This window comes from Mirounga angustirostris, unplaced genomic scaffold (genome assembly GCF_029215605.1).
Source record: "Mirounga angustirostris isolate CCGP_5_RB_7025 unplaced genomic scaffold, mMirAng1.0.hap1 SCAF_11, whole genome shotgun sequence".
Classification (NCBI taxonomy): domain Eukaryota; kingdom Metazoa; phylum Chordata; class Mammalia; order Carnivora; family Phocidae; genus Mirounga; species Mirounga angustirostris.
In genome coordinates, this window is record NW_026991719.1 from 40,265,896 (window position 1) to 40,284,536 (window position 18,641).

An 18,641-nucleotide genomic window follows, 5' to 3' on the forward strand; every position below is an offset into this window, starting at 1 on the left:
GGTGTGCCATGGGGCTGGAGGTTTGCTAAACAGGGAGGAGATATGCTAAATGCCTTTTTGGAGTAGAGACACTGCCTATAAGGAGAAAATTGCAATCAGGGCCCTAGCCGAGGCATCTCTAAGGAAACCTTAAAGTGCCAAGGGCAGGAAGAAGAATTGGTCTTTGGAATCTGCCATGTGCAGAGGGCACCAATATCTAATTACATCTTTATCAGTCTGGTCAAACTATTTTTGTCCTTTGTATCTCCTTCCTTCCTCACTTGCTTCAGCCAGGGAGCCACGGAGCCACGGAGCCAGAGATGGCCTAGTTGTCGAGTGGGGGATGAGGAAAAGGGAGAAGAGCTAGTGAGGAGAGTAAGGAAAGAAAAAGCTGAGCATGCTTCTTTAGCCACTAAAACTGCCCAGCCTGAAGCAGTGAAGCAGGCATTCGTTGGGGGAGAGATTTCCCTTTCAATAAAGTTCATAGTTTTCACGACTACATGTGACTGGACTTTTAAAACTAGAAATGAGGCTACCACAGACCCTCAGAAATTAAAAGGATAATAAAAGAATATTATGAACACCTTTATGCCAAGAAATTTGACAACTTAGGTGAAACAGACAAACTCCTTGAAAGACACAAATTACCAAAGCTCATTGAAGAAGAAATAATATGCTGCATGGAGCACTGGGTGTTATACGAAAACAATGGATCGTGGATCACCACATCAAAAACTAATGATGTATTGTATAGTGACTAACATAACATAATAAAATTAAAAAAAAAAAAGACTGTATGCAAAAGAAAAAAAAAGATGAAATAATATGAATAAACCAGATACTGGTTCAATAGATATTACTGAAGAAATTGAAACTGTAGCTTAAATCTTTCTACAAAGAAAACTCTAGGCCCAGATGACTTCACGGGGGAATTCTATCGAACATTTAAGGAAGAAATAATACCAACTTCTATACAAATTCTTCCAAAGAACTGAAAAGGGAGGAAATCCTTCCCAGTTCATTCTATGACTTCATTATCTTGATTGTGGTGGTGGATTCATGGGTGTGCATGTCAAAACTGACCAGATTGTGCACTATAAAGACATGCAATTTCTTATAAGTTAATTATACCACAATAAAGGGGTGAAAATAGCTAAATCAGTACTCAGAGACAGTCAAAGCTTTCCCAGTGCTTACATTAGAAAAGGAAGCTGTTAAAGCAATGACCTAAGCTTCTACCTTATGAAACAAGGAAAAGAGAAAATATTCAATTCAAACTAGCAGAAGGACAGAAATAACAAAGACAAAAGCAAGAATGAATAAAATCAAGGTTTCCATTACTGGCCACAATGGAGGAGATCTACCGTAGCCTCTCTCTCCTACTGATTCTGCTCTTGGAACGAAAAACTCTGGACAAAATAGGTAAAGCAATTACTTGAGGATTCTGAAAAACAAACAAAAGCAGGCACTCTGAGGGGGAGTCAAAAGGTAGAGAAGCAGCTCATACAGTGGGTTTCCTTTTTGTCCCCCCTCATATTTTTGCAAGACTCTGTTCCCATGGCCTATGAACCTCCACAAGTTCTGAGCTCATCCAAGGACTATGCATGCAGGGGTAAGGAAAGCCTCACACCAAAGCTTTAAGAACTGAACTAAACTAAGATTTAAACCACAGGTCAAGTCTGAATAACACCGGAATAACAAATGCTTGAGAGAGACCTGAAGTAGGAAAGCAAATCTTTGATAATTGCACAAAGACTTAAATCACCACTCAAGTCTCAAACTAACCCCTGAATGGTGCATACACAGGAAAGATGCAAAGAAAAATGGCAAAGGCTTTGAAAACTGAACTGAATAGAATTAACACCCATAGAAGGTGAGACAAAACTGGTGGCCTGAATCTAACCAGGTGTATTATGTGATAAACGAAGATTAAAAACAACACAACAATCTCCATTATTCAGGATAGAATCCAAAATTATTCAATATAGGGCGCCTGGGTGGCTCAATTGGTTAAGTGATTGCCTTCGGCTCAGGTCATGATCCTGGAGTTCCAGGATCAAGTCCTGCATCGGGCTCCCTGCTCAGCAGGGAGTCTGCTTCTCCCTCTGACCCTCCTCCCTCTCATGCTCTGTCTCTCATTCTCTCTCTCTCAAATAAATAAAATCTTCAAAATTATTCAATATAACAACCAACCAGCAAAATCTGACCAATTCTTTTTTTTTTTTTTTTTTTAAGATTTTATTTATAGTTGAAAATAGAGCTACCCTATGACCCAGCAATTGCACTACTGGGTATTTACCCCAAAGATACAAATGTAGTGATCCAAAGGGGTACGTGCACCCCTGTGTTTATAGCAGCAATGTCCACAATAGCCAAACTATGGAAAGAGCCTAGATGTCCATCAACAGATGAATGGATAAAGAAGATGTGGTGTATATATATACAATGGAATATTACACAGCCATCAAAAAACCCTGAAATCTTGCCATTTGCAACAACGTGGATGGAACTAGAGGGTATTATGCTAAGCGAAATAAGTCAATCAGAGAAAGACAAATATCATATGATCTCACTGATATGAGGAATTTAAGAAACAAGACAGGAGCATAGGGGAAGAGAGGAAAAAATGAAACAAGATGAAACCAGAGAGGGAGAAAAACCGTAAGAAACAATCTTTGGAAACAAACTGAGGGTTGCTGGAGTGGAGGGGGGTGGGAGGGATGGGGTGGCTGGGTGATGGTCACTGGGGAGGGTATGTGCTATGGTGAGCGCTGTGAACTGTGTAAGACTGATGAATCACAGAGCTGTACCCCTGAAACAAATAATACATTATATGTTAATAAAAAAAATAAAGAAGATAGTAGGAAGGGAAAAATGAAGGCGGGGGGAAATCAGAGGGGGAGATAAACCATGAGAGACTACAGACTCTGAGAAACAAACTGAGGGTTTTGGAGGGAGGAATGTGTTAGTCTGGTGATGGGTATTAAGGAGGGCACGTATTGCATGGAGCACTGGGTGTTATACACAAACAATGAATCATGGAACACTACATCTAAAACTAATGATGTAATGTGTGGTGACTAACATAATAAAATAAAATTAAAGATTTTATTTATTTATTTGACAGAGAGAGAGACAGTGAGAGAGGGAACACAAGCAAGGGGAGTGGGAGCGGGAGAAGCAGGCTTCCTGCCTAGCAGGGAACCTGATGCAGGGCTCAATCCCAGGACCCTGGGATCATGACCTGAGCCGAAGGTAGACGCTTAATGACTGAGCCACCCAGGCACCCCTGAATCTGACCAATTCTTAAGGGAAAAGACAATCAACCGATGCCAATCCTGAGATCACGCAGGTACTAGAATTATCAAAGACATTTAAGCAACTATTATAACTAAGCTCTATGAGATAAAGGTAAATACACTTGAAATAAATGGATAAATAGAAATTCTCAAGATTATAGAACTGTAAAAAAGAAATTAAAATTTAGAACTAAAAAACACAATTATCTGAAATTAGAAAACCAACTCATGGGATGGACTTAGCAGAATGGCAATGACAGAGGCAAGAGTCAATGAACTTGGAGTTAAAGTGACAAAGATGATCCAATCTGTCAAACTGCAGAACAGAGAGAAAAAAGACTGGGAAAAACAAGAAAGGAAAAATGGTATCAGATACCTGTAGGACAATATCAAAAGATCCAGGGCGCCTGGGTGGCTCAGTTGGTTGGGCGACTGCCTTCGGCTCAGGTCGTGATCCTGGAGTCCCGGGATCGAGTCCCACATCGGGCTCCCTGCTCGGCAGGGAGCCTGCTTCTCCCTCTGACCTTCCCCCCTCTCATGCTCTCTCTGTCTCATTCTCTCTCTCAAATAAATAAATAAAATCTTTAAAAAAAAAAAAAAAAAAAAAAAAAAAAAAAAAAGATCCAACATTCATGTCACTAGAGTCCTCAAAGGAACAGACTGGTGCAGAAAAAAAAAAAGATCGAAAGAAGTAATGGCCCCAAATTTTCCAATTTGGGGGCGCCTGGGTGGCTCAGTCAGTAAAGCATCTGCCTTCAGCTCAGGTCATGATCTCAGGGTCCTGGAATTGAGCCCTGTGTCAGGCTCCCTGCTGAGCAGGGAGTCTGCTTCTCCCTCTCTCTACCCCCACCCTGCTCATGTTCTTTCTACTCTCTCTCAAATAGAATCTTTGAAAAAATACTTAAAAAATTAAAAAAAAAATTTTTAAGGTACCAAATTTGGAGAAAGATATAAATTTATACATTCAAGAAGCTCAGCACAGCCTAGGTGGCTCAGGTGGCTCAGTTGGTTGGGTGTCTTGACTCTTGGTTTCAGCTCAGGTCATGATATCAGGGTTATGGGATCCAATTCCGCATTGGGCTCTGCGCTCAGTGCAAAGTCTGCTTGTCCCTCTCCCTCTGCTCCTCCCCCTGCTCTCTCTCTCAAACAAATAAATAAAATCTTAAAAAAAAAGAAGCTCAGCACACCAGAAAAAATATAAACTCAAAGAAACCCCCAGAAACACTACAATCAAATTGCTGGAATGCAAAGTTGAGGGAAAAAAAAAAAAACCAAAAACTTTGAACAAAAGCACACTGCGTATGAGGAAACAAGGATCCAAATGTCTGTGAAGTTGTCATCAGAAATAATGGAGGCCAGAAGATAATGGAACATCTTTTTTTTTCAGAATTTTTTTTTAAGAGAGGGAGGGCAGGAAGCAGCAGAGGGAGAGGGAGAATCTTAAGCTGGGCATGGAGCCCCATGCAGGGCCTGATCTCACAACCCCAAGATCATGACATGAGCCAAAATCAAGAGTCGAATGCTTAACTGACTGGGCCACCCAGGCGCACTGATAATGGAACATCTTAAAAATACTAAAGGTGAAGAAATGTCAACAGAATTCTGTATCCAGCAAAAATATCCTTCAAGAATGAAGATGAAATTTAAAAATTCACACAGGAATACGAAGAGATATTGTCACTGGTAGATTTGTTCTAAGAGAAATGACACAGGATCTTCAGAGTGAAGGGAAATAATATCAGAGGGAAGCACAGAACTTCGGGAATAAATAAAGAGCAGCAGAAATGGTAAAATATCTGGGTAAGTATAACAGATCATTTTTCTCCTTTTGAATTATTTAAGATATGTATGGTAGTTGAAAGCAAAAATGGTAACATTGTCGGAGGGGGGGATTAAAATGTATGTACATATAATGCATTTGAAAACTGTAATATAAAGGAGATAAGGTAAAGGGACCTATATCAAAGCTTCTACGTATTGTTTGAAATGTTAAAACATAAGTCTAAGTAGCCAGGAGGAACTTCACTCTGTGTGGTCCCCAAGGCTCCATTAACTCTGACCCTGGGGCAAGGACCATCTCCAAGCCTAGTGGGGGCTGCCCTCCCGCCCCCTCTGGGCCCTCCTCCCCCAGGCTGCTCCCCAGGAGGCACAGCCAAGCTCCTTCTGAGCTGCTGCCCACTGACAAGGCTGCAAGAATCTGTTGCCTTGGCAACCGGCTTGGTTACCAAGGCCGCCCACTGGGACATCACTTGAGCAGCTGGTGACATTTGAATACACGGACAGTGTGTATTGATGTGGAAGTTCCCAATTGTGATAACCGCAGTGGGTTATAAAAGGGAATCCTGGTTTTTAGAAAATATACAGTGATGTGTTATGGGTGAAGGGGCATTGCACCTCCAGTCTTAAATGGGTCAGAAAAGTGCATTTAAATATAAATACATGCCTATAGATAATAGACAGACATAGATACATAACGCGACAAAGCAAACAGGGCAAGATACAACCAACTGGTGAATCTGGGCAGAGTCTATAGGAGTTTCTGGTATTGATTTTGAAATTTTCTGTAAATTTGAAACTATATCAAAACTAAAAGTTATGAAAACAAAAAAGCAAAATAAAATATATGCCCAAGTACAATTTAAAAGATTAACTGTGTATCTTAATCCCTAGAGCAACTATTAAACTAAAAAAATACAGAGATATTGACAAAAAGTAAATATACTGAAAATAGAGTAAATTGCAATTGCACTTCCTATGCAAGACCTGTGCATTCAAAACTACAATCTTACTGAGATAGATTTTAAAAGACCTAAATATATAGATACATCACGTTCATGAATTGGAAGACTCAATATTGGTATTTCAATGATCCACAGATTGAATGCAATCCCAAACAAAATCCCCACAGGCTATTATGTAGAAACTGACAAGCTGATTCTAAAACTTACACGAAACTATCAAGGACCTAGAATAGCCAAGACATTATGAAAAGGAAGAACAAAGCTGGAAGATTCATAGCACCTGATGTGAACAGGCACATAGATCAACACATATGTGTTCAACTGTTTTCAACAAGGGAGCCAAGGTAAACTGATAGAGGAAATATAGTATTTTCAGAAAAGCTGCTGGAATAATTGAATATGCATAGGCAAAAGAAAGAACATTGATCCTTACCTCACACCAGGTAAAAAATACTTCTCTCATTATGTCCATTGGCTTAAATATAAGAGCCAAAAATTGTAAATCTTCTGAACGAAATCATATGAGAAACTCTTTGTTACCATGGATTAGGATTAGAAAGAGAATTGTTTAATAGGGCACAAAAGGCATGGATCATAAAAGAAAAGCTTGATAAACTAGGCATTATCAAAATAAAGAATGTCTTTTTTTTTTTTGAAAGATCCTATTAAGATAAACACAAGCCACAGCCTGGGAGTAAATACATGGAAAACACATAGGTGCTAAAGGACTTGCATCCAGAATATATAAAGAACTCTTAACCATTTGATAGCAACAAAAATGGCAAAAAGTTACCACAAACAGTTCACCCAAGAAGTAGAGAGTCTAGTGAGCACAGGAAAAGACGCTAAACATTAGTTATTGGAGAAGTGCAAATTAAAATCAAAATGAGATGCTCCAACACAAGGACTAGAAAGAAAGACTAACGATACTCATAATACCAAGTGCTAGCAAGGATGCAAAACACCTAGAACTCTCATGTTGTTGATGGTCAACAAAAATGGTACAGCCGTGCTGGGAAACAGTGTGATGTTGTCTTGGGAAGTTAAACATACATTCACCATTATGACCAAGCAATCCCAATCCAGATATTTACCTAAGAAGATAAATAAGTGTGCATACAAACACCTGGACATGAATGTTCATACCAGCTTCTTTCATAATAACCAAAAATTCAAAAAATTCAAATGTGTGTAAACTGCTTAGTGAATAAACAAATATAGCATTATTTACCTTCAAAAAGGAACAAAATGCTGACATATATCAAACATGGATGAACCTAAAAAGTGTTAAGGTAAGTGAAAGAAGCAAGACACATAAAGTTATTTACTATGAAATGCACTTATATTCTAGAAGGAATAAAACTAGAAGAATAGAAATGAGAAGAATCCAAATCCAAATCCCAGATATGTAAGTGAGAATTTTAATTACAAAGGGGCACAAAGGGATGCTTTAGGGGAATGAAGAAGTCCAATATGTTGATGCTGTTGGTGGTTACATCACTAAATCTTTGTTAAATCTATAGAATCATACACCTAACAAAGGTGAAGTTCAGGGTATATATATTATGCCTCAATAAACCTCACTTAAAAAAAGAACAGTCACATCTGCATAAACGTATAATGAAAATACATGAAAATGTGAATTATATTAAAATATTATATACAACCAAATGCCATATGGTGCTACTTATTAATTTCTTTTTATTAAAATACCTATTAAGCATTAAGAATAAACAATATTAAAAAGTTGTGACCTCTAGTTAATGATATGCATTTGGCAGTATTTAGGGGTGAAGGGTACCGATCTCTGAAACTTACTATGAAACTCACCACAAAAAGAAAGAGGACTGATGGAAGGACAGAGGAATCAGTACAGACAAAAGAAAAAGCAAATACAGCAAAATGTTCATTGTAGACTCCAGGGGGAATTCTGTGGGTGTTCAAACTATAATTCTTTCACTTGTTCGGTGTGAAATTTTTATAATAAAATGTTGGGGAGAAAGGCTAAAGAGCAGCAAAGTAAACCCAAAGTAAGTAGGAAAAAGGAAATAAAGGTAAAAGGAGAAGTGAACAAAACGGAAAACAAGAGACAGGGAAAATTCACAAAGGCAAAGACCTTTCCGTGAAAAGCTTAACAACCTTTTGATGAACTTCAGACTTCACCCTACTCCATGGGATTGGACAATTCGGATTACTAGAGTGAGGCCACTCTTGAGACTAACCATTCCTAGAAGACTTCTCTCAGAAGAACCAGCGAATTTTTTTAAAAGATCTATTTATTTATTTGAGAGAGAGAGACAGAGAGTGAGTAGGGGGAGGGGCAGAGGGAGAGGGAGACAAGCAGACTCCCCACTGAGCGGAGAGCCCGATGCAGGGCTGGAGCCCTGGACACTGAGCTCACGACCTGAGCCAATATCAAGAGTCAGACACCCAACTGACGGAGTCACCCAGGGGCCCCATCAGAACAACCAGAGAATTGCTGGGACCTGCCAGAAATTTCCTATAGGCCCAGGGGAATATGCAGTCCCGAAGCAGCTTGAAGTCTGGAGGAATGGCGGAAGAGAAAAAGCTGTCCACCTGCTCCTGTCGTCTCCTCCGCCCGACCCCATGCTCCTCGGTGAGGCCTGGCCGTGTCTCCCGAGCCTCTGAACTCTTCGCAGGGGATATTTAAAACGGATCCTACCTGGCCATGGGCGTCGGGCTATCTGCAGTGTCCCTCACAGTGCACAGAACCAGGACCACCCGGGGCTTTCTGGAACGATTTCCATCAGGTGGGGCCTAACAGTGAGGATCCTGCGGGGTCCACAGGTCACTATGTGACTGCCTTGGGTTAACAAAGACTGTAGTAAGACATGTTTTATTAAAAACAACAATAAAAAGAGTGATACCCACTACCGAAAGCTCCCGGGGGTCGAGGCACCAGTTCTGGTGCTTTACATTCATCCACTCATTAAACTGACAACCCCGTAAGTTCTAGCATCAGCCCCACTCTACAAGCAGGCAAAGAGGCTCTGAGGCGAGGGTGCAGAGGGACAGCTAGCGAGCCAAGAAGCCAGAAATCCAGTCTGGGCTGTGAGCTCCAAAGCCGGAGCCAGTGACCCCTGGCTGTGGATGAGCACCGAACCTCCTTCCTCTGCCCTCCTCCAAAAGGAAAGATTGTTTAGGGAATGTTCCACCAGCCCCACACCGGGACAGTAAGAATAAGATGCAGGCATTCTCTCTGGGGTTCTGTGTTCTAGGCAGAGAATAAGCCACAGACACCTAGCTAGGTTTAGAAGGAGTTACCAAATGGAATGCAGACATAGAAGCTGAGCTCTATTATTCACACTTACAAATGTAACCATCAGGAAAACTACAAATAATAACTTAACAAGCATTGTGCAGAGCTGAGGAGAAGGCCAAGGTGGAAGTGAGATAAATCCTGAGTTTTCATAGAGGGGAGATAAAAGAGAAATCTCCAGAAATGCAGGTATGAAGGGATTCCCGGGACCCAGGAGGTACCCATCCGCAGAATTATAAAGAGAAACCCCGAGAAGAGGCAGAACGTGGAGGTGTGGCTGGGAATGTGCTGACATGACCTGGATCCCGGACTGCCCTGCACGCACACCCAACGTGGGTACGGTTCCTTCCAACAGAACAGGTGTTCATGAAAGGTTACTGGACTCAGGGAGGGGGCTGCGCCTCTGAGCTTGCGCTTCCTCCTTCCAGGGCACCACTGAACTGAGAACGAGGCTCCGCCAGTTCAATTCCTGGAAACCCCAGAGCAGGAAAAAGCAGGCCACGAGCAGAGCAGAAATGCTGATGGATCTGGACACGGCAGCAGGTATGGGGTTGACGGAGCACAAAGAGGACACCGTACCCCCGAAGAGCCGTGGGGGAGGCAGGTGCAGGCCAGCCCAGGAGGCCCCGACAGAGAGAGGGTGCACAGCCCAGCAGAGGCGGGCTGTGGGGAAGCCGTCGGGGTGGCCGCTGGGAGCGCGCCAGAAGAAGAGGAAGACCGGCGTCTGAAGAGTGTGTGGATCCCCACAAGGGGCCCAGAGCCAAACCAACCAAACCCACGGAGGAGGCAAAGAGCCGCTGTGCCCAGGACGGAGGCAGCGCTCACTGAAGCAGGCCGCCCGCGAGGGATGTCCTCTCCGGGTCCCCTGTGTTCTGGGGAAAGACAGAGATGACACGGAGGACAAAACAGGTGAGTGGGAGGGAGGCAGTGGTAAGAGCAGGAAGCTGACAACAGGCGGAGTCGGGTCACATCTGGAAGAGATGGGGGGACTGAGAAGCGAGGACTGGGACCCGTGAAGGCTGACGCGGTTGAGCACGACAGAAGCACGGAGAGAGCACGAAGGCTGCCCGGCCCGGCCGAGCTGGAGGCCACCAGCAAAGCTTCTGGTCCTCACCAGCTCCAGCAAGCCAGGCGGGATGACTTCCCCGAGGCTGAAGAGGACTCCCAGCGTTAGATGTAAAGGGCCCACAGAACGACAGATAAAGAGGGCGCGTCACACCTACAGCACATCTCTTCTGAGGAAAAGGCAAATGCCCACGGGAGGAGAAACAGCCTCAAAGCTTCCAGAAAGGAGGGGGAGCAGGAAAGGCGGAAGGCCACCCAGGATACCGGGACGTGGACTTGGGACCTGAACCCCAAGCAGAACAAGGGGGCTGCGGAAGGGTGGCGGGGGCAGGGGATGTCACGTGCCTACCACGCGGCTGGTTTCATCGAAGCCAAGTCAGGTCCCCGAGTCTAGGGACTCTGACAAGAGCCCCCAGGCCTGCCCCTGACGCCCAGCTCTCGCTGACCTCCTGGTCCCCTGCCCTGGCCCAACGGGCCGCGTGCGGGCTCACCTGGATAGTTCCACGCCGACGGCCCTCCCTCTGCCCTCCTGGCCTCTTCTCCTCGTCCCGATCTCAAGACCTCATCCGGGCTGGCAACGAGGTATCCTGAGGAGGGGAAACGACACAGACTTCGTTAGTAATGCCAGACGTGTTCCAGAACCAGGGCCTCTCCCTGCCAACCGACACGGTCCGGCCTCGGTGCGGGCCCCGAGGACGGCTCTGTGCCCCTCAGTGCAGACCAGTCACCGAGAGGGCGAGAGCACAGACATCCGGGGCGGGGTGCACACGGGCTCTGACTTCCCAGCGGTGAGCCTGAGGCCCCAGCTCATTCCGGGCTCCGGAGGCCCCGGAGCGGGCAGCAGCTGAGGTGACACGAGGGCGCGTGTCCCAGTCACGCTGCGCAGCCGTCCCTCACCCACGGACACCAGGTGGCTGTAGTTCTCCAGCGTGACATCCCTGTAGAGGTTCCTCTGAGCGGAGTCCAGCTGCTGCCACTCCTCCAGGGTGAAGTCCACAAACACATCCCTGAAGGTCAAGGATTCCTGCAATGGCACATTCCTCATGAGCCCGCAGTGCTGGGCTCGGGGATCGGGACCCTGTGCCCCATCCTCAGACTTCCACACGCAGCAGAGATTCAATCTGGCGCCCGCCCCGGGACACCCCGGACGCAGGAGGACAGACTGGCTTTGCACAGTGGGAAGGCACTTGCCCAGGGTCGCACAGCGAGGACAGAGGGATGAAAATGCACGCGTTCTGCTCGCCACACCCACGTCTTTCAACACGACACTGCCCCGCCTTTCTCGACACAACTGTTCCCTGCTGTTCGCCGCACAATTTGAGACCGTGTAGTGGATGCAATGTTCATGCCCCTAAATTATTTTAAACGTTATAGAGAACAGAAGAGGCGGTAAAGAGAGCTTCCTCTGGAAATGCAATCTTTCAGCTCCCTGACTGAACACAGATCAAGCTGCTAAGTCCAGAGGATATAAGGAATGATAAAAACAAACACACCCTCTCTGAACTGAGGGCGCTTCGCCTCGTAGAGGGAGAAACGCCGCACTTACCAAGGCACACAGGAAAGGGAGGGGGGCAGGAGGGCGGGCTGCCTGTCCTCCCAGGGCAATGGCAGAGGCAGAATAGGGAACGGAGCCTACAAAGGAGTCAGTTCTGCTCGGGGCGGGCAGAGAAGGCTTCGCAGGGGACATAGAGCTATGACAACAGTTCTGAACACAGCTCCTCGGTCAGGACTGTGAGGTAATAGGAGATAAGTACTGCTCTTGGCTCCAGGTCCCTGTTGCAGAGCTCCTAAAACCCTCACAAATCCCCACGTGAGAAGAATACGAGGAGCATCTCGTGTTCCAATGAGGTGACTCGAGGTGAGCGGATGGGGCTGGAGACCAGAAAGGCCAAGCTGTGACTGCAAGCTCTGGATTTTCAGCCCCACCCACCCTTCTCCAGCAATGGAAGAGGGGCTAGAAATGGAGTTAACCACTGATCGGAGTTGCGTTACGAGGCCGCCATAAAATCCCCAGAGCATGGGTTTCGGGGAGCTTCCCGGCGCGTGAACACATCCATATTCCGGGAGGATGATGCTTGCCAAGTCCACACGGACAGAAGCTCTTGTGCTCAGGGCCCTCCCAGGCCTTGCCCTACGTATCTGTTTATCCGGCTCTTCGTGTGCATCCTTCATCATATTCTTTAACAAACTGGTAAATGTTAAGTCAGCGTGTCCCCGAGTCCTATGAGACGCTCTAGCAAATAATCGAATCCAAGGAGGGCGTCACTGGCCCGCTGGTCAAAAGCCTGCAACTCGGGGCTGGCATCTGACGGGGGGCCCGGGGGTGGCCGTGTGGTGGGACTGAACCCTTAACCTGTGGGATCCGATGCTATCTCCAGGGAGCCAGTGTCAAAGCTGAGTCACGTGTAGGACACCCATCTGGTGCGGCAGCGAGTTGTGTGGTGTGCGGGAACCTTCTCCAGATCTGGTGACCAGAAGGGTCAGAGATAAAGTGTTCTGTGTGAGGGCAGAGGAGACACGCTGGAGAAAGGCAGGCAGGGAAGACACAGTAGGCAAGGACTGGGCTGTTTCCCTCCAGAAGGCGGCTGCACAGTCACCCGACTGCTAATCGTGCCTAATCCACCATGAGAGGGAACAGGAAGCAGGAGGGTGGGAGTCTGACCTGGTCAGCAGACGGAGGTAAGGAAGGAAGGGTCTGTGTTTGGTCTTGTCGGCACCAAACAAACGCTCACTTTTCTGAGTGCCCACATTCCTCTCAGAGAGAGAGCAGGACCCCCCCCCCCCCCCCCGTTGACACCTGCATCTATCTCCTCCTGACCCCTCATCCCCCACTGGCCGGTCTTCAGTCCGGGAGACAGGTGGCACCCACAGGGCCCCAACAGGCCTCACCGGACAGCCGGTTACTCAGCGCTGCAGATGGGAGACGAGCCGGGACACTCCCTGGGCAGCAGGAACAGTGACAGGAAGGTGGGACTCTCAGAGCAGACACCCCTCCTGTCACCCCTCCCAAGTGACAGCTCAGGTGCTGGGGACCAAGACCACACTGGGGAGCGCAGGGGAACACCTGGCTCGGAGGCCCTCAGCTGTCAAAATTCACGATGCGCAGAGCCCCCGACCTAGAATCCTCACCTCCAGACAGCTATCTTGCAGATGAGACAAGCTCACAAGGAACAAACGGAACCGTACACGGCTGAGTGTCGCTGCATCGTTTATGATATCAAAAGACAAGACTATTCTCAATGCTCAGCCCTGGCAGAAGGCAAATATACAGGACGGTATTTCCAGCCAGTGGAATATCACAGAGCCATTTTTGTAAATGGGGTACCACCCGGGGGTGATTTAGCCCTTCGGGGAACGGGTGGCAATGTCTGGAGAAACTCTTCACTGTCACCACGAGGGGAACGAGGTGGGGACACTGGCATCAGGAGAGCCCGGGGCAGGGACGGTTAGATAGCGTCCAGGGCACACAGCCACCCTCCACAACACGGCACTGCCTGGCCCCAAATGTCAAGCGTGCCCAGGTGGAAAAACCCGGGGTGGTTCAAACACACAGTGAAACGGAATGGTCGTGGAGAAGTCCAGAATGTGCTGGAATATGTGAAGAAGGAAGAGTTCCAAAGTGAATGGCATTCTTAGGTGCGAAGACACGTGCATACGTGATCTCGCCAAGAACGTATGAAACAAGGAAGGACACGGGGCATGGGGTGACGGGGAGAATGACTTTTCACCTTTTGTTAAACAAGCTTTTGTTTTGAATTTTTTACCATACGTACACATCATTTTTCACAGTGCTCGACTCAACATATCAACACTCCGTTCAGACTATGTGTTTAGAATCTTGACATCCATAGTCTCAAGTGAATCAGGTGTATAACTTACTTGCTGTAATATCTTTATCAAATTTAAAGATAAGTGGCTCCATAAAACCAACTGGTTTCCTTTTCAACTTTCAACAGCCTGGAAAAGCTGAACACAGAAATTATCTGGTCTTTAACATTTGGGGAGAGTCATAATTAGTCTAGGATTTGGGACAGCCAATTCAAGTATGAATACCTTTGACCCCAAAATCCAACTTCTAGGTGAATCCTCCTTAAATACCCGCACTATTGAACACACACATAAAGAGTCGTCCGAGAGGCACCGTACAGAACAGAAAAAGAAGATCCAAATGCTGACTATGCACAAAGAGAGCCACAGTTGAATGAAACATCCAGAGCACCGCATGGAAACGGAAGTCTTCTTTCTGCACTGAGGAGCAACACCACGCAGAGTAGAACCAGGCGGGAAAAACAAGACGGGAGCGGGGCTGGCTCGGCATCTGTGCACACTCACCCACCACGGCCTACGGACCTGTGGTCAGCTCAGGAAGCTCACAGAAACGCAGCCACCCCACACCATCCCCGCACTGTTACCAGGGGGCACTCGGAGGAGAAACGTGGCACCGGGGGCCGAAGAAACAGGGATGTTGGGACTGTCCTTCAGTGCACAGAACATCAAGCATGGAATTACTTTCATTATTTGCATATAACGAAAAAGCAAACAGTGAGGTGGAAGCAAAGACACAGAAAAAGCGAGTCTATGGGCTTCAACGAGCTTCCCTGAGAAGCAGAAGAACAAAGAGGAGGTGCGTTTCCCAGAGGAAGAAGTAGATGAGAACAGTCACTTTCCTTCTCTCTTTTGTTGTTTTCTATTTTGGGTTTTTGTGGCGAGTGGAAGGATCGGAGGACCCGGAGGTGGATTACAGCTTGAATGGAAAACAGCCAGGCAGAAGGGAGCGACCGATTTGTCAAGGTTACGATATAGGTGCCCCAAAGCTGCCTCAAGTTCCCTGGAAACAAGGGAGGGGGGAAATCAGGAACTCACCCGGGCCGCGGCCATCCTGTTCTGCCCCGGACAAAGGGCGGGGATCTAGGAAGACAGAATGAGGGGGGTCGAGATCAGTGCGTTCAGCCATGAGACCGTCCCCACCAGCCTGATGACCATCCCCCTTGCACCTGGGGAGAATGATGTGCAACGAGCCTGGGAGCTCCAGCCCGGTCCCTGCGACGTGGATAGGCTCGTGTGGGCTTTGCACAGGACCTGTGTCTGCGGGCCTCCAAGTTGCCCCAAATGAGTCTTGTTGCATTTCTCAACATATTTAAAAGCAGATCACAAAAACACAAGGGCAGCGCAAGCTCATTTGTTCACCTGTACGTACACACTGAGGATCAGCAGTGTACCAGAGCGTTTACTAAAATGTTGACACTGCTTTTCTCTGACTGCTGATTCAGTTTGCTGCTTTTCTTTACTTGCATTTTTGAATGTGAACATTATCACTCATAAAATGGAAATGAAAACTGATTACACGGAGCCCCAGAGGTGACCGACAGATAGCAGAGTCTGGAGGACGGGGACCTCTGGCTGTGGCTTGCAGCACGGAGACAAACCAGGGCTGGGGAAGGGGCAGGGAGCGGGAAGGGAGTGAAGAGCCCAGCACTGGTCATTCCACGAGGATCTGGAAGCCACTGACCTTGTCACCCTGCGCACACTGCCCCTCACTGCCCGCTTCCACCCCGGTCCTGGCTCGTGACTTCCTCCTTTCCCAGGATGTCCATTCAATTGCCTGCTCTTCCCCGCTGGGCAGTTTTCTTTCTTTTTTTTTTTTTTTAAAGATTTTATTTATCTATTTGACAGAGAGAGAGAGAGAACACATGCACAAGCAGGGGGAGCTGCAGGTAGGGAGGAAGAGGGAGAAGCAGGCCTCCCACCGAGCAGGGAGCCCGACGTGGGGCTCGATCCCAGGACCCTGGGAACATGACCTGGGCCGAAGGCAGACGCTTAACCGACTGAGCCACCCAGGCGCCCCTGCTTGGCAGTTTTCTAAGCAAAGTCTCCGCCAGGAGCTTCTACAGAGTAGCTCCTGCCCCAGCCACCCCGGCGGCAGCCTCTCGGACACCAGCGCTCAGCTCCATGCAGCTTAACGTCTCCTGCTCTCAGGCCCCGTCACAGTAGCACCGAAATGAGGCAGCAGAACCAGAAGACAGCGTACCTGCAGGCTACTTGCAAATTTTACCGAGGCAAAAAGAAAACAAAAGTGCTCTGCACTTTGCTCAGACTAGGGGGAGATTCAACATTTGTGCAGAGGTGGGTGGCATGTTCACGCTCTAGGGCTGACGCAACTCCAGAAACAGCCGATGGAAAAGAGGCGGGTATATGCCGTGCACACAGGCGTGGCAGGACAGGACAGAGTCCTTCCAGGCTGGCAGTGATCCTCGTCACCCTGATCCTGCCCCTGCAGGACTGCGGCAGGCCACTGCCTCATGGCAGCATCCCTCCGTCCACCTGCACATTTCATCTCTCTCCTCCGATGGGGTCCAACTGCCCACGGTCACACAGTGGGCATGCTGTCTCGCAGCTGGAGGAGGGACAGAGGCCGCTGCGGGTCCAGCCCTTCTTGGACCTGCCGTCCTCTAAGCCTCCACCCCCTGCCCCGGGGTCCGGGTCTGTCCCGGGAGTCTGCACCCCCTGCACTGGGTTCTGGATCTGACCTGGGACCCTGCATCCTCTGCCCCGGGCTGAGGCTCCTCCTCCCAGGCCCCTCATAAGAGCTCTCTAGTTCCTAAGGATGCAGGACCAAAGGATTCAGAGACAAACCCATCTCAGCCGGGACCATCCCTGCAACACCATGTCTGTGCCTCTGACCCGGGGGGACTCACCTTCTGAGGCTGCACACTGGCTCTTCTGTAGACTAGGAAGCCCAGGAGCGGGCGAGCTGGAATCTGCAGTTGGTGAGCAGTGGTCTCAGTGACGCACCCTGCTCCTGGAAAGAAGGACCACACAGGAGATGTCATTAGCAGCCCCTGTGACGGAGTGAAGTTGAGGAAAACTCAAATGTTTTAATTTATGGAAGGAAGCACAAGGCCTCCTCTGAGTTTGAAGAGTAACGTTTAGTAGGACCCCAGCTATCAGCAGACAAGGAGCTGAGCACTGCCCGCTCCGGAATCGAACGGATTGCCTGCTCTGTCGCTTTTATTCATTCAGTGAAAATGCTGAGGGCCCGCTATGTGCCTGTCCTACGGGCTGCGGATACATCAGGGTACAAAACAATCCGAGGTCCCCGACCTTGTGGAGCTGTATTCGAGCAGGGAAGGCCGACAGCAAGCACAAACTTGATCAATTTCGGGAACGTTAGTTAGAAAGGCTAAGTGCTAGGCGGGGGGGAGGCGGGGGGGGGGGGGCGGGGGGGGGAAGACGGAAGGATCCCCCGGGGTTGACTAGCTGTGTGACTTTGGACAGCTGTCCGAGCCTTTCTGTTCTTGCTTCCTCGCAATAAAATGAAGATCATCGTAGCACCTGCTCACAGGCCATCGGGAAGATGCCCGGGAACCCCAGGGGCGCCTCGCACTTACTAGGCACTCAGCAAACTCACTGATCGTCTCACTTGCCGTCGCCCGCATCCCGCTGCCCACACTCAGCCGGCCGCCCAGTGCCGCGAGCCCGCAGAGGCGCGAACCCACCACCCCCGCCCTCCCCTGCAGCCCGTGTCCGCTCCGCCTCCCGGCCCTCGCCTCCCACAACCCGACAGTCGGGGCGGAGAACAACCACCGGTGGGACCTCGCACCGCCCCCGGGTCAGCGGACCACTTCCGCTCCCGTCGCCGCGCAGCCCGAGGTCGGAGCGAGGCGCACGCGCACGAGCCACTGGGTTGGGGGGGCGGTCCCCACTGTCAATGGGCAAGATGGCGCGTGTCGCGGACAGTGATTCGGCCGGGGTTCGTCCGAGGCGCGAAGCAGTGACCAGAGCGTGCGAATATTTCCCGCGACGAGTCGCACATCACGGCGGCGCGCTGGGGGGTGGGGGTGGGGGCGGGGCGGGACGGAAATGGCGTCTCCGGGCGGCTAGGCGCGCGCGGAGGGTCTCAGCGGCTCCGGTTCCGCCGCCTCCGAGGCCGAGGCGCTCTCTCCCGCGCCGTTCTGCTGCGCACCCTCCGTCCCGCAAAGCCACGCTCTCCGCTCCCTTCAGCTCGTCGCAATAAGGAACGGTAGCGGCGCCTGCTGCGGTCCTCAGCGGCACATGGGCGCGGCCATCTTGGGGGCGGGGCCGTTCCCTGGGACCCGTGCCCTTCCCAGGCCCAGGGGTCAGAGAGCGGCGGTCCGGCCCAGGCGGGGCAAGTGGCCCCGAGGAGGGTCTGGTAGCCGGGCCGGAGGGCCGGTCACACCCACAGACGAGGAAAGCCCGATGCCTCATTCTCCTGAAATAAATCGGGTTGCTCCCGTTTCGGGGACCCCGGGCGTCCCG

General features: G+C 49.0%; 1 protein-coding gene across 7 annotated transcripts in view; it reads right to left on the reverse strand.

The window, feature by feature from the left end:
* The window catches only part of ZNF674 (zinc finger protein 674), a 30,263-nt gene extending 11,845 nt beyond the window's left edge, over window positions 1-18,418 (reverse strand). Inside the window, exons 1-5 of one of the 7 annotated variants that reach the window (XM_064573967.1) lie at window positions 17,965-18,418; window positions 17,060-17,163; window positions 15,228-15,272; window positions 11,262-11,388; window positions 10,856-10,951 (exon numbers count right to left, since the gene is read on the reverse strand). In XM_064573967.1, coding sequence (XP_064430037.1) covers window positions 10,856-10,951; window positions 11,262-11,388; window positions 15,228-15,242 — 238 coding nt within the window. In that variant the 5' untranslated portion in view covers window positions 15,243-15,272; window positions 17,060-17,163; window positions 17,965-18,418. The other 6 variants (XM_064573966.1, XM_064573964.1, XM_064573965.1 and 3 more) reach the window with 6 other exon arrangements.
* Between the last annotated feature and the right edge of the window lie 223 nt (window positions 18,419-18,641).